We start from the raw sequence: 12802 nt of genomic DNA, 5'->3' as shown, positions 1-12802 counted from the left end.
GAGCCTACTGAGTAGCTGGGACTATAGGTGCACCCCACCACATCTGGCCAATTTTTAATTTTTTATAGAGACGGGGGTCTCACTTTGTTGCCTGGGCTGGTCTCAAACACCTGGCCTCAAGTGATCCTCCCACCTTGGCCTCCCAAGGTTCTAGGATTACAGGCATGAGCCACTGCACCTGGCCTAAAATTTGAAAAAAAGTTTAAGATGGTCAATTTTATGTTATGTGTATTTTACCACAATTAAAAATAAATTATTTATATAATTTATGTAGATATAAATATATTTTTATATAGTGACATTTATATAGATATAAATATATATCTATATGAATATATTTATATATAGTGACATTTATGTAGATACAAATATATAACATTTATATAAATATATTTTTATATATAGTGGCATTGTCACTTATTATATAGCAGTGAGACTCAATTAATTACAATAATTGCAACAATTTGGATGTTCTCACCTATAATATTGAATAAATGAAGCAAGATACAAAGTAGTACATACTGTATGATTCCATAAATGTAAATGCCAAGAACAGTCAAAATGAATATATGGTGTTGGACATCAGAGAATTGGTTACCCCTATTTGAAACAGGGTCTTGAAAAGAAGCATGAGGTGAGCTTGTTGCTGTTAATGTTCTGTTTCTTGATTTTTTTGTTGTTAACATACGTGTGTTTACTTTGGGAAAATTCATATAGCATAGAATTCATAAGAGCATAGAGCTCTTGAGATTTTTATACTTTGCTGTATGTCTTTTATACTTCAATGAAGAAAAACAGAATTTAAAAAACACTACTGCAAGTGAATGAAGAATTTGGGAAGATAATGATAAACTTTGTGATACTGACCTGAAGTATGCAGAAGGGCGTGTAGAAAAGGAGATTGTCAAGATTAGCTAGAGTTGTTGAAGGAGCCTTTTGGTAGGAGACAGGCCTTGTTGGGGTCCACACAGTTAAAAGGGAGGAAGAAAATGACTCCAGGCAAGGGATCTAGATGGGAGATGTCTAAGAAGGAAATAAGGATGGAAGATAAGATACAAGCTTAATTCAAATGGAATATTCATATTGTAAGTTTGGTGAGGTAATACTATGCAGTAATTTTTAATTTCATGCCAGCGGTCATTTATTTGAGGTGTAATTTATATACAGTAAACTTCACAAGTCTCAAGTGTGCAGCTTGATGAGTTTTAATATATAGTCTTGTATATTACACCATACAGATCAAGATACGGGAACTTCCAACACCCCCAAAAGTTCCCTTGGCCCCATTCTAGTTAATACCCACCTGTCCTTCCAAGAACAAAAAAACACTATTCTGACTTCTACTACTATAGATTATTTTTGACTGTTATTCAGCTTTGTATAGATGGAATCATACAGTTGTCCTGTTTTATGTCTGACTTTTTCTAAACATACATTGTGAGATTCGTTCATTTTGTTACATCTTTTGGATGATTTGACACTTTTACGATTATGAAATAGCTATAGTATTTCTCAGAAATGCCATATTTACTCCATAAAAATCATTTGAGGGAGCTTATAAGTTCTTAGAGTTATTCCACGATAATAATGTGGTGGTAAGCTGATAAAATAAAACATTGCTCTGCCTCAGTTTCCTTATTTTAAAAGTAGGGATGATAAAATACTTATGTTAAACACTGTTAAGAAAATAATTATATTAACATAATTATATTAAATTTAAATAAGCCAGGAATATAGCCATTACTGTAACATTCTTAGACAATATTTTATACGGGTAGCATAATGATGAGACATATTCCAAGACTGTGGTCGCTTAAGGAAATGCTATTTCATAAAGATGACTTATGTTTGAGAAGATGCCTGTCACTGTGGGAGTGCTAGTCAGCTGTTGTATTGAAGTTTAACCATCAGATATGTGCTTTTTTTTCTATTTTTGTTTTTTACAGGCTAAAGTTCTACGGCTACTAGCCACCAATTATTTGGATTGGGATAACACCAAATATTATGACAAGGCTCTCAATGCTGTAAACCTAGCAAACAAGGTATGAGGTTTTTATTTTTGAATACTAACAATGTATTTTTTGAAGTCTTGATCACATTTTGAAATCCAGTTTAGACATTTGCTTCAGCATTTACTCTCACAGATTGTTATAATCTCTTCTGTAGCACGGAAAGGAAAAAAGAAAATATTGCTATAATCTGAATGTTTGTGTCCCTGCAAATTCCTATGTTAAAATCTTAACCCCCAAAGTGATGATAATAAGAGGTGGGGACTTTTTGGTGTAAAATGGACGTAAAAATAAAAGAGGTGGGGACTTTGGGAGATGATAAAGTCATTGGGCAAACCCCTCTTGAATGATATTACTGCCCTTATAAAAGAGGTCCACAGGAGCTTGTTCACCCCTTTTATCATGTGAGGACATAAGAAGGCACTATCTTTGAGTAAGCAGGCCCTCACCAGACACCGAATCTGCGAGCACCTTGATGTTGGAGTTCCCAGCCTTCAGAACTGTGAGAAATCAATATCTGTTGTTTGTAAACTATCTAGTTTACGGTATTTTGTTATAGCAGCATGAACCGTCTAAAACAAATATACTTCTTTGAACACCAGAGATTTTTGAGAAAATTTTCTGTGAAACAGAAAGGGATCTCTCTACTGTGAGTTTTTAGGATGAAGAAGTAAATGATAAAATAGGCAGAATAATGGGATTTAATTTTAAAAACAATTCCAGTGGTTCACTTTCAGCTCATGTTCACACATACATAAAAACATGAATACAAAGCGGGCGTGGTGGCACATCCCTGTATTTCCAGTTGCTCAGGAGGCCGATGTGGGAGACTTGCTTGAGGCTGGGAGTTCAAGGCTGCAGTGCACTACGACTGCACCTATGAATAGTCACTGCACTTCAGCCTGGGCAACATAATAGCAAGACCCCATCTCTAAAACAAGCAAAACAAAATGTATATATATCTACACTCCTGGACAAGGAACACTGAAAGGCTGGTGACCCTTCAAAAATAGATTCAGGCTGGGTGCGGTGGCTGACGCCTGTAATCCCAGCACTTTGGGAGGCTGAGGCAGGCAGATCACAAGGTCAAGAGATCGAAACCATTCTGGTCAACATGGTGAAACTCTTTACTAAAAATACAAAAATTAGCTGGGCATGGTGGCGTCCACCTGTAAGCCTAGCTACTCGGGAGGCTGAGGCAGGAGAATCACTTGAATGCAGGAGGCAGAGGTTTCAGTGAGCTGAAATCATGCCACTACTGCATTCCAGTCTGGCGACAGAGCAAGACTCCGTCTCACAAAATAAATAAATAAAATAAAAAAAGAGAGATTCAATTAGGATCAATGTGTTTTACTTAATAAGGCAATTAAATATACTGATACACTTTAGAGAGGTTTTTTCAGCAGAGTGGAAGCATGAAAATGAATAGCTCGATCAACCAGAATGTTAAATTTCTCAAACAGAGCATTTACTTGAACTATATTTTCTTGAAATTTGTGTCATGTGGATGGGGTTATTTAACACTGAAAAACTTGTTCAACATTAAAATTTTAAAAATTAACTTAAAAATATTAATAGAAACAATTTCTTTTTTTAAATTTTGCTTTAAGTTCTAGGACACATGTGCAGAATGTGCAGGTTTGTTACATAGGTATACATGTGCCATGGTGGTTTGCTGCACCTATCAACCCATCACCTAGGTTTTAAGCCCTTGCCTGCATTAGGTATTTGTCCTAACGCTCTCCCTCCCCTTGCCCCCCACCCCCTGACAGGCCCTGGTGTGTGATGTTCCCCTCCCTGTGTCCATGTGTTCTCATTGTTCAGCTCCCACTTATGAGTGAGAACATGCAGCGTTTGGTTTTCTGTACCTGTGTTAGTTTGCTGAGAATGATGGTTTCCAGCTTCATCCATGTCGCTGCAAAGGAAATGAACTCATTCTTTTTAAAGGCGGCATAGTATTCCATGGTGTATATGTGCCACATTTTCTTTGTCCATTCTATCATTGATTGGCATTTGGGTTGGTTGCAAGTCTTTTCTATTGTGAATAGTGCTGCAATAAATATACGTGTACCTGTGTCTTTATAGCAGAATGATTTATAATCCTTTGGGTATATACCTAGTAATGAGATTGCTGGGTCAAATGGTATTTCTGGTTCTAGATCCTTTAGGAATTGCCACACTGTCTTTCACAATGGTTGAACTAATTTACACTCCCACCAAAAGTGTAAAAGCGTTCCTGTTTCTCCACAACCTCACCAGCATCTGTTGTTTCCTGACTTTTTAATAATCGTTGTTCTAACTGGCGTGAGATGGTATCTCATTGTGGTTTTGATTTGCATTTCTCTAATGACGAGTGATGATGAGCTTTTTTTCATATGTTTGTTGGCTGCATAAATGTCTTCTTTTGAGAAGTGTCTGTTTATATTCTCCACCCACTTTTTGATGGGGTTGTTTGTTTTTTTCTTATAAATTTGTTTAAGTTCCTTGTAGATTCTGGATATTAGACTTTTGTCAGATGGGTAGATTGTAAAAATTTTCTCCCATTCTGTAGGTTGCCTGTTCACTCTGATGATAGTTTCTTTTGCTGTGCAGAAGCTCTTTTGTTTAATTAGATCCCATTTGTCAATTTTGGCTTTTGTTGGAATTGCTTTTGGTGTTTTAGTCATGAAGTCTTTGCCCATGCCTATGTCCTGAATGGTATTGCCTAGGTTTTCTTTTAGGGTTTTTATGGTTTTGGTTTTACACTTAAGTCTTTAGTCCATTTTGAGTTAATGTTTATATAAAGTGTAAGGAAGGGGTCCAGTTTCTTTTTTCTGCATATCAGCCATACTATTTTTCGTAGCAACAGTATCATTTTAAATTCCCATCTACAGTGCACAAGGGTTGCAATTTCTTCACATCCTTATCAGCATTTGTTATCTTCTATTTTTTAACAGTAGATATCATTATGAGTGTTAGGTTCACCTTTGTTTTTTGAATGATATTTTTTCCAGGTGCAGAATTTGAACCAGACAGCTTTTTTTGAGTATTTTAAATATTTCACTCCACTGTATTCTCATTCTGTTGTTTCTGTTGAGAAATATGGTGCCATTCTTATGTTTGTTCTTCTTTATATAGCGTTTCTTCTTTTCTGGATCAGTTTTGGATTTTTTATCATTGGTTTTGAGCAACTTGATGTTATGTTTTTAAGTAATTTTATTTATGTTTCTCATGCTTTTGGATGTCTAGGAGCATAATTTTCATTATGTTTGAAAAGTTTTAGTATTTCTTTAATTTTTGTTTCTGCTTTCCCCCAAGTACTCTAATTAACTATATATTAGGCTGCCTGAAGTTGTGCCACAGTTTACTTACACTCTTTTCTTTTTTTTTTTTTTTTTTTTGAGACGGAGTCTGGCTCTGTCGCCCGGGCTGGACTGCAGTGGCTGGATCTCAGCTCACTGCAAGTTCCACCTCCCGGGTTTACGCCATTCTCCTGCCTCAACCTCCCGAGTAGCTGGGACTACAGGCGCCCACCACCTCGCCCGGCTAGTTTTTTGTATTTTTTAGTAGAGACGGGGTTTCACCGTGTTAGCCAGGATGGTCTCGATCTCCTGACCTAGTGATCCGCCCGTCTCGGCCTCCCAAAGTGCTGGGATTACAGGCTTGAGCCACCGCGCCCGGCCTCACTCTTTTCATTTAAAACATAATTTGTTGTTTTTGTTTCATTTTGGACTGTTTTGTATTGCTATGACTTTTAAGTTCATTAATCTTTCTTCTGCGATGTCTAATCATCTGTTAATCTCATCCCATATACTTTTCATTTCAGACTTTGTAGTTTTTATCTCTATACGTTTGATTTGGTTTATTTTTATATCTTCCAAGTCTCTAGTTAAATTTTCAAGCATATGAAATATAGTTATACTTACTCTTTTAACATCTTTCTTTGCTAATTCTAATATCTATGTCACTTCTAGATTAGTTTCTGTCTATTATCTCCCCATTATTGATTGTTTTTGCCTGTCTCTGTCTTTCACTGGGTGCCAACTATTTTACATCTTTGGCTGCTGGATATTTTTGTAATACTATAAATCTTGTTGAGCTTTATCATGGGAAACAGGCAACTTATTTGGAAACGATTTGATCCCGCTGTTCATGTGAACTTCTGACTCTTGCTTAGTATGAAATATTTGCTTCTTTGTTTTGTAATTTTGGATATGTTAATTTATGTTCAGTGAGTGTTAAGCTTTTAGAATCCTATTCAACCTGGATTGAGAGCATGGCCCTACAGAGAAACTTTTTATTGACATCAGCCAGCTGTAGAAGAGTTACCACTTTTTTCGTTACTTTTATTTTACTTTATCAGGTTGGAGGTTTTTGGACCACATGAGTAATGTAAATTTGAACTCCATATCTACATGAAGGCAGAGCCCATTAAAAAATTCTCCAGACCAAAAACTTACCCACACAAACATTTATTTTTATTTATTATTATTATTATTTTTATTGTTATTGTTATTATTTTGCCTCACTCAGAACTTAGCTACAAGACAAACTTCCTATACCATTAGATAAAAGAAAAAAACTCAGGAAACTTACCACCTCCATATGGTTCACTTCTCCGAGTTTTGTTGCCTCACTACAATCTTTCTGTTTTTGTTTACTTTTAAGAGTCCTCATGTTGTTGCTTTTTATATCTTGTTCAGAGTTCTTAGTTGTAATTAGTAGAAGGTATAGGCTATAGTTATCCTGCTTCATCTCTGCTGGAACTGACTCTGATAGTAAATTTTTAAAGGAGAAATTAAAATTTGGGATGCCTATGTTGTTTCACAAAATTACCTTTGAAAATGTATTAGTGCAATGAAATAAATATAAAAGGCATAGGTGCTTAGACACTACACCAAAAACACAAGCAAAAAAGAACAATTCGGTAAAATTAAGTCTCATTAAATTTAAATTTTTTTGCTTCAAAGGAAACCATCAAGAAAATGAAGACACAATCCATAGGATCCTCCCAACAGAATGGGAGAACATATTTGCAAATCATATATCTGTTAAGTGTCTATTACCCATAATATAAAAAAGAACTCTTACTATTCAGTAAGAACACAAACAACCCAATTGAAAATGGGCAAAGGAGGCAAAGGAGCTCAACAGACATTTCCCCAAATAATTTGTACCAGTGGCCAATAAGTACACAAAAAGATACTCAACATCATTAGTTATCAGGGAATGCAAATTAAAAGCACAATGAGAAACCGCTTTACATCCACTAGTATGGCCCTCCGACTTGTTTGTATTTCAGAATTGTTTTGGCTATTCTGAATCTCTTAACATTTTCATATTTTGGAATCAGCTTGTTGATTTCTGCAAAGAAGACAGCTGGGAATTTAATAGGGATTTTATTTAATCTGCAGATCAATTTGGGGATTATTGCTATCTTAACAAAATTAAGTTTTCAAATCCAGGAACACTTATTCATTGTGTTGTAGTTTTCAGTAAGTTAGTTTTGTTCTTCTTTTGTTAAATTTATTGCTTCTTTATGCTTTTATAAATGGAATTATTTTCTTGACTTTTGGATTGTTCATTGCTAGTATATTGAAATGCCATTAATTGAAAAAATACTGATGTTATCTCCTACAATCTTCCTGTACTTGTTCTTTTAGCTTTAATAGTTTTTTTAATGGATTCCTTAGGATTTTATGTATACAAGATCATATTTTCCGGTCAGATGCGGTGGTTCACACTTGTAATCCCAGTACTTCGGGAGGCCGAGGCGGGTGGATCACTTGGGGTCAGGAGTTTGAGACCAACCCTGCCAATATGGTGAAACCCCATCTCTATTAAAAATACAAAATTAACCGGGCATGGTGGCACATGCCTATAATCCCAGCTACTCGGGAGACTGAGGCAGGAGAATCACTTGAATCCAGAAGGGAGAGGTTACAGTGAGCCAAGATTGTGCCATTGCACTCCAGCCTGGGCAACAAGAGGGAAACTCCGTCTCAAAAAAAAAAAAAAGTCCTATTTTTTGTAAATAAAGATAGTTTTACTTCTTGCTTTACAATCTGCATGCCTTTTGTCTCTTTTTCTTTTCTAATTTTTCTAGCAAGAACATTCATTACTATGTTAAATAGAATTGGCAAGAGCAGTGTCTTTTCCTAATCTTAGAAAGAGAGCTTTCAGTATTTTGCCATGAAGTATGGTGTTAGCTGTGGGTTTAGTATAGATGCCTTTTGTCAGGTTGAGGAAGCTCCCTTCATTCCTAGTTTTTCGAGAATTGTACAACCACTTTGAAAAACAGATTGACGTTACTTGATAAAATAGAATTTGATCATACTGGGCCACCCAGCAACTTCACTCCTAGGTGTATACTTTAGAGAAGCGCTAGCATTTGTGTGCAAGGAAAAGTATACAGAATGCTGATTCCAGGATTGTTCATAATAGCAATTGCTTTGGGAACAGCTTAAATGTCCAAAGTAGAATGTGCAAATAAATTGTGATTTATTCATATAACAGAATACTATACAATAGTTGTTCTTAAACTTTAGCTTGTGTAAGTATTACCTAGAATGTCTGTTAAACACAGTTTGCTCATTTATTACCTTACTAAACAGATAATAGAATTCATGTTGAATTGGAAACTTTCCATAACACAAATCAGTAATAGTTATTTTACACATTTTCCTACACACACGCACACACAATTTGCTAGGCAATACTCCCAGCGTTTCTCATTTAGTAGGTTTTGGATGGGGCTTGCATTTCTAACAAGTTCCCAGATGGTGCTGATTCAGGGACCACCCTTTGAGAACCACGCTATATAGTAATGAAAACAAATAAGTTTCACGTATCAACATGGATGAATCTGAAAAAACATGATTTGAATGAAAGAAGGCACAGAAGAACTTAGATACTTTATGATTCTGTTTAAGTGAAGTTCAAATGTAGGCATAGCTAAATAATTGTGTTGGCTAGCTTGAGCTGTTATAACAAAATACTGTAAACTGTGTGGCTTAAACAACAGAAGTTTATATCTCACAATTCTAGGGACTGAGATGTCCAAGACCAAAATACCAGCCTTTTCGGTTCCTGGTGAGGGCCTTCTTCTTGGTTTGAAGATGGCCACATTCTTTCTATATCTTCACTTGGCAGAGAGAGAGAGAGAGAGAGAGAGAGAGAGAGAGAGAGAGATGAGAGAGATCATCTGTCATCTCTCTCATGCCTTTTCTTATAAGGGCACTTATCCCATTCATGAGGGCTCAGCCGTCATGACCAAATTACCTCCCAAAGCCCCCACCTCAAAATACTATCACATTGGGGTTTAGAGATTCAATATACGAATTTTAGAAAGACACAAACATTCAGTCCATAGCAACTATATATTGTGTATATATAAAGAAAAGCAAGGAAATCACTGCACAAAATTCAGGGTGGTGTTTACCTCTGTGAAGTGAGGAGGATGCATATGGGTAAGGATACATTTGAGGCTTCTTATGTGGCAATAATCTGTTTCTTAACCTTGGTAGTGAGGACACGGGTGTTTGTTTTATTATTATTCTGTAAACCTTACATATACATTACACATACATACTTTTTATATACTCGTGTGTGTATGTGTGTGTGTGTATGATACACTTCACACTAGAAATGAATACATTATCTTTAGAGCTTGCAAAATATTCAGATAGTGTAGTAATGCCTGCCATGATAGAGCTTCAAGGGAGGCAGCATATTATAATGGAAAGATTATGTCCTTTAGAGTCAGAGAGATCTGATTTCAAATTTCTGCTCTACTACTTACCAATTGTGTGACCATGGGTAAGTTACTTAACTTTATTTGGGCCTGCAAAACAAGATTCAAAATACTTATCTTGTATGTTTGTTGTACCTGGAGCCTGTTTCTCAGTAACTGATGATAAGAAAAAAATTAGCAAACAAAAATCTGAGGAAGGGAGCTGGGCATGGTAGTTCCTGCCTATAATCCCAGCACAATGGGAAGCTGAGAGAGGAGGATTGCTTGAGCCCAGGAGTTCAAGACCAGCCTGGGCAATAAAGTGAGACCCTGTTTGTACCACTGCACTCCAGCCTGGGAGACAGAGTGAGGCTCTGTCTCAGAAAAATTAAAAAACCAGCTAGGCCTCGTGGCTCACGCCTGTAATCCCAGCACTTTGGGAGGCTGAGGCAGGTGCATCACTTGAGGTCAGGAGTTCGAGACCAGTCTGGCCAATATGGTGAAACCCCATCTCTACTAAAAATACAAAAACTAGCCAGATGTGTTAGAGGGCGCCTGTAATCCCAGCTACTCGGGAGACTGAGGCAGGAGAATTGCTTGAACCTGGGAGGTGGAGGTTGCAGTGAGCCAAGATTGTGCCATTACACTCCAGCATGGGCAATAGAGTGAGACTCCATCATAAACAAACAAACAAACAAACAAATAAACCTATGAAGAATGAAAAATAATGGTGAGAAAAGTTACAGAGAAGACAAGGATTTTGATAGTAGGGAGAAAGCTGATGGATTTAGCAGGCAATCTTCATGACTTCTGAAAGTGTATTTTAAGAGACAATAAGGATGGACAATATACAGTGCAAGTGTTTATAGAAGTGAAGACCCGATGATAATAAAGCAAAATGCCCATTATCTGGAGTTGTTTGGTAATGAAATCAGTGAAAATCATATCTGGAATTCTTTGGTTTAAAAAAACAAAAAAACCAGAATGTTAAACTTGTGTGAGAATAGCAGACTCAAGGAAAACAGATGTTGCCAAGATCTGGAAGACCTCTATGTCTCTGAAGATAAAAGGGAATTGAACCCAATACATACTTCGACAAACCTGTAGGAAAGATGGTAATGCAATAAATCAAAATTGACAACTTCAGTTTATTCTTTGTACTAGTGTCACCTATATTTGCAAGCCCTTTTAATATCAGTGTTTACTTTCTCCAACTTTCTATTTTTAAGGTATCTCACACATGAATACCTGTAATTAATTATGTGCAGAGCATGGAGCTAATGAGTACAGTGTTCATGTAGAGGTTAATTGGCTTTGTAGAGAGAAAAGTTCTGTTCTGTGGGCCTAGACTGTACTTTTAGTCTTAGAAAGTTGTTTAAAGATGTACCCTGTAAGGTAAAAGTGGAACCGGGAAGATCACAGATGGCTTAGGGCCAAATAACAATGATTTAGAAACATCATTCATAGTACGTTGTTATTAATGGTAAACACGACAGGCATATCTTATAGAAAAGACAATACGTCTTCTATTTTATTCTACCATTGTTTGTAAAGGACCTTAGTTGTTAAAATCTCAAAAGAAAATAAAATTAGCTGGTTTGTGGTTTTGCTTACAAAGAATATGGCCTGAGATTTGTACAGTTTAAGTGTTAATCTTGTCATTAAATGTTTGTCACTCATTGGAAATATTTACATGTTCTTTTCCATATATTATTTCATTTCGATTGAATAAAATATTGGGAAATATCCTCAGGGATAGAAAGAATGCTATGATATAATCTTTTGTAATTTCAATTTCCTTTGATTATGAGTTATCCCAAGATGGTTGAATAAAGCAGGCAATTACTTGAAAATTGTCTTTTACATTCCACAATTTTAATATCATTGTGATTTCCTTGTTTAAAATAGGAACATTTAAATTCTACTGGGCTTTTCCTAAAAATGAAAATCCTCTTGAAAGGCGAAACATCTAATGAAGAACTCCTTGAAGGTAAGATCTCTATATGTGAAGAGCACACCATTTTGAAACATCACTACAATTTGTTAAATATGACATCTTTTGTAGTATACTAACAATAGGTGTAATTTGATGGTGGCTGAGAAGGAAAATATCACCCAGGAAGGGGAAAATATTGTCACCCAGGAAAAAAGAGAGAAAGAAGAAAAAATAGTAGCAAATTTAAAAGGTTTTTTTTTTTTTTTAAAGCTGAATAAAAGCAATCAGTTTTCTTTTAGTCCAGCAGAGAACTGTAGCTACCCAGTCCTTCTGAAGTTGTCTACCACCATGAAGAAAGATTACTTCTTAATGGGAAAAGCCTTTGTAATTCTGTGATTTTTATAATTACTTGTTTATAAACATCGCTATTTATTTTTCATAACTCTCCAAGGACCAGAATGTATGCTGCACAAGAGTGGGTCATTGGGCAAGTCACTTAACTTTGCTTTGTTTCTTCATTTAGCAAAAGAGGTGTTATTATTATCTACCTCATCATGTTGTTTTGAGAATCTTATGAGAAAATGTGTATAAAGCATTTAACACCATACCTGGTGCATAGTGTGTAATATATGTTACCTATTACTGTAGTTATTATTATTACTGTTATTACTACTATATGGATGCATTACATGAAGCAAAACTATGCACACTAGCCCTTAACATTTCAATTTTGTTTAGTCATAAAAGCTATTTATTCTAATTCTTTTAATGTTGTACATGCTTTTTAGTAATCTTTAGAGGCTGCATTATTTGTACTATACAAAATTATATGTTAGTATAGTTACTGATAATCCAAAAAATAATAACAATTTGTTATAGCTAGAACTATAATTCAATTTGGCAGTAGCCCTAAATTTAGTACTACTGAATCTTTCATTGGCCTCTAGAATTTTAGCCAATCACTTAAGAGACCTCAGAAGCTCAAATGTATTGGGGATTCTGCATCTCTAGGCAACAGTATCACCTCAGCATACACAGGTTGAAAAATGTTAGAAACCAGGAAGACAATTCTACTTTTTTGCATTGGGGGAATAAACAAACCAACTAACCAACTAAAAGAATACACTTACTCAAACTAAGACAACA

At 35.7% G+C, this 12802-nt stretch overlaps 2 protein-coding genes across 2 annotated transcripts in view; one reads left to right on the top strand and one right to left on the bottom strand.

The window, feature by feature from the left end:
- LOC126946196 (60S ribosomal protein L37-like) overlaps positions 1 to 12802 on the bottom strand; it is a 321281-nt gene that overhangs the window by 113756 nt on the left and 194723 nt on the right. The gene's annotated exons all lie outside the window — the stretch shown is intronic.
- Positions 1 to 12802, top strand: part of TEX11 (testis expressed 11) — a 323712-nt gene that overhangs the window by 150654 nt on the left and 160256 nt on the right. Inside the window, exons 11-12 of the mRNA XM_050776219.1 lie at positions 1947 to 2042; positions 11629 to 11710. Of these exons, the coding sequence (XP_050632176.1) occupies positions 1947 to 2042; positions 11629 to 11710 (178 nt within the window). The remainder of the gene's footprint in view (positions 1 to 1946; positions 2043 to 11628; positions 11711 to 12802) is intronic.

Source organism: Macaca thibetana, chromosome X (assembly GCF_024542745.1).
Source record: "Macaca thibetana thibetana isolate TM-01 chromosome X, ASM2454274v1, whole genome shotgun sequence".
Lineage (NCBI taxonomy): Eukaryota > Metazoa > Chordata > Mammalia > Primates > Cercopithecidae > Macaca > Macaca thibetana.
Note: the sequence above shows the minus strand (reverse complement) of the source record. Positions and strands in the feature narration are given on the sequence as shown.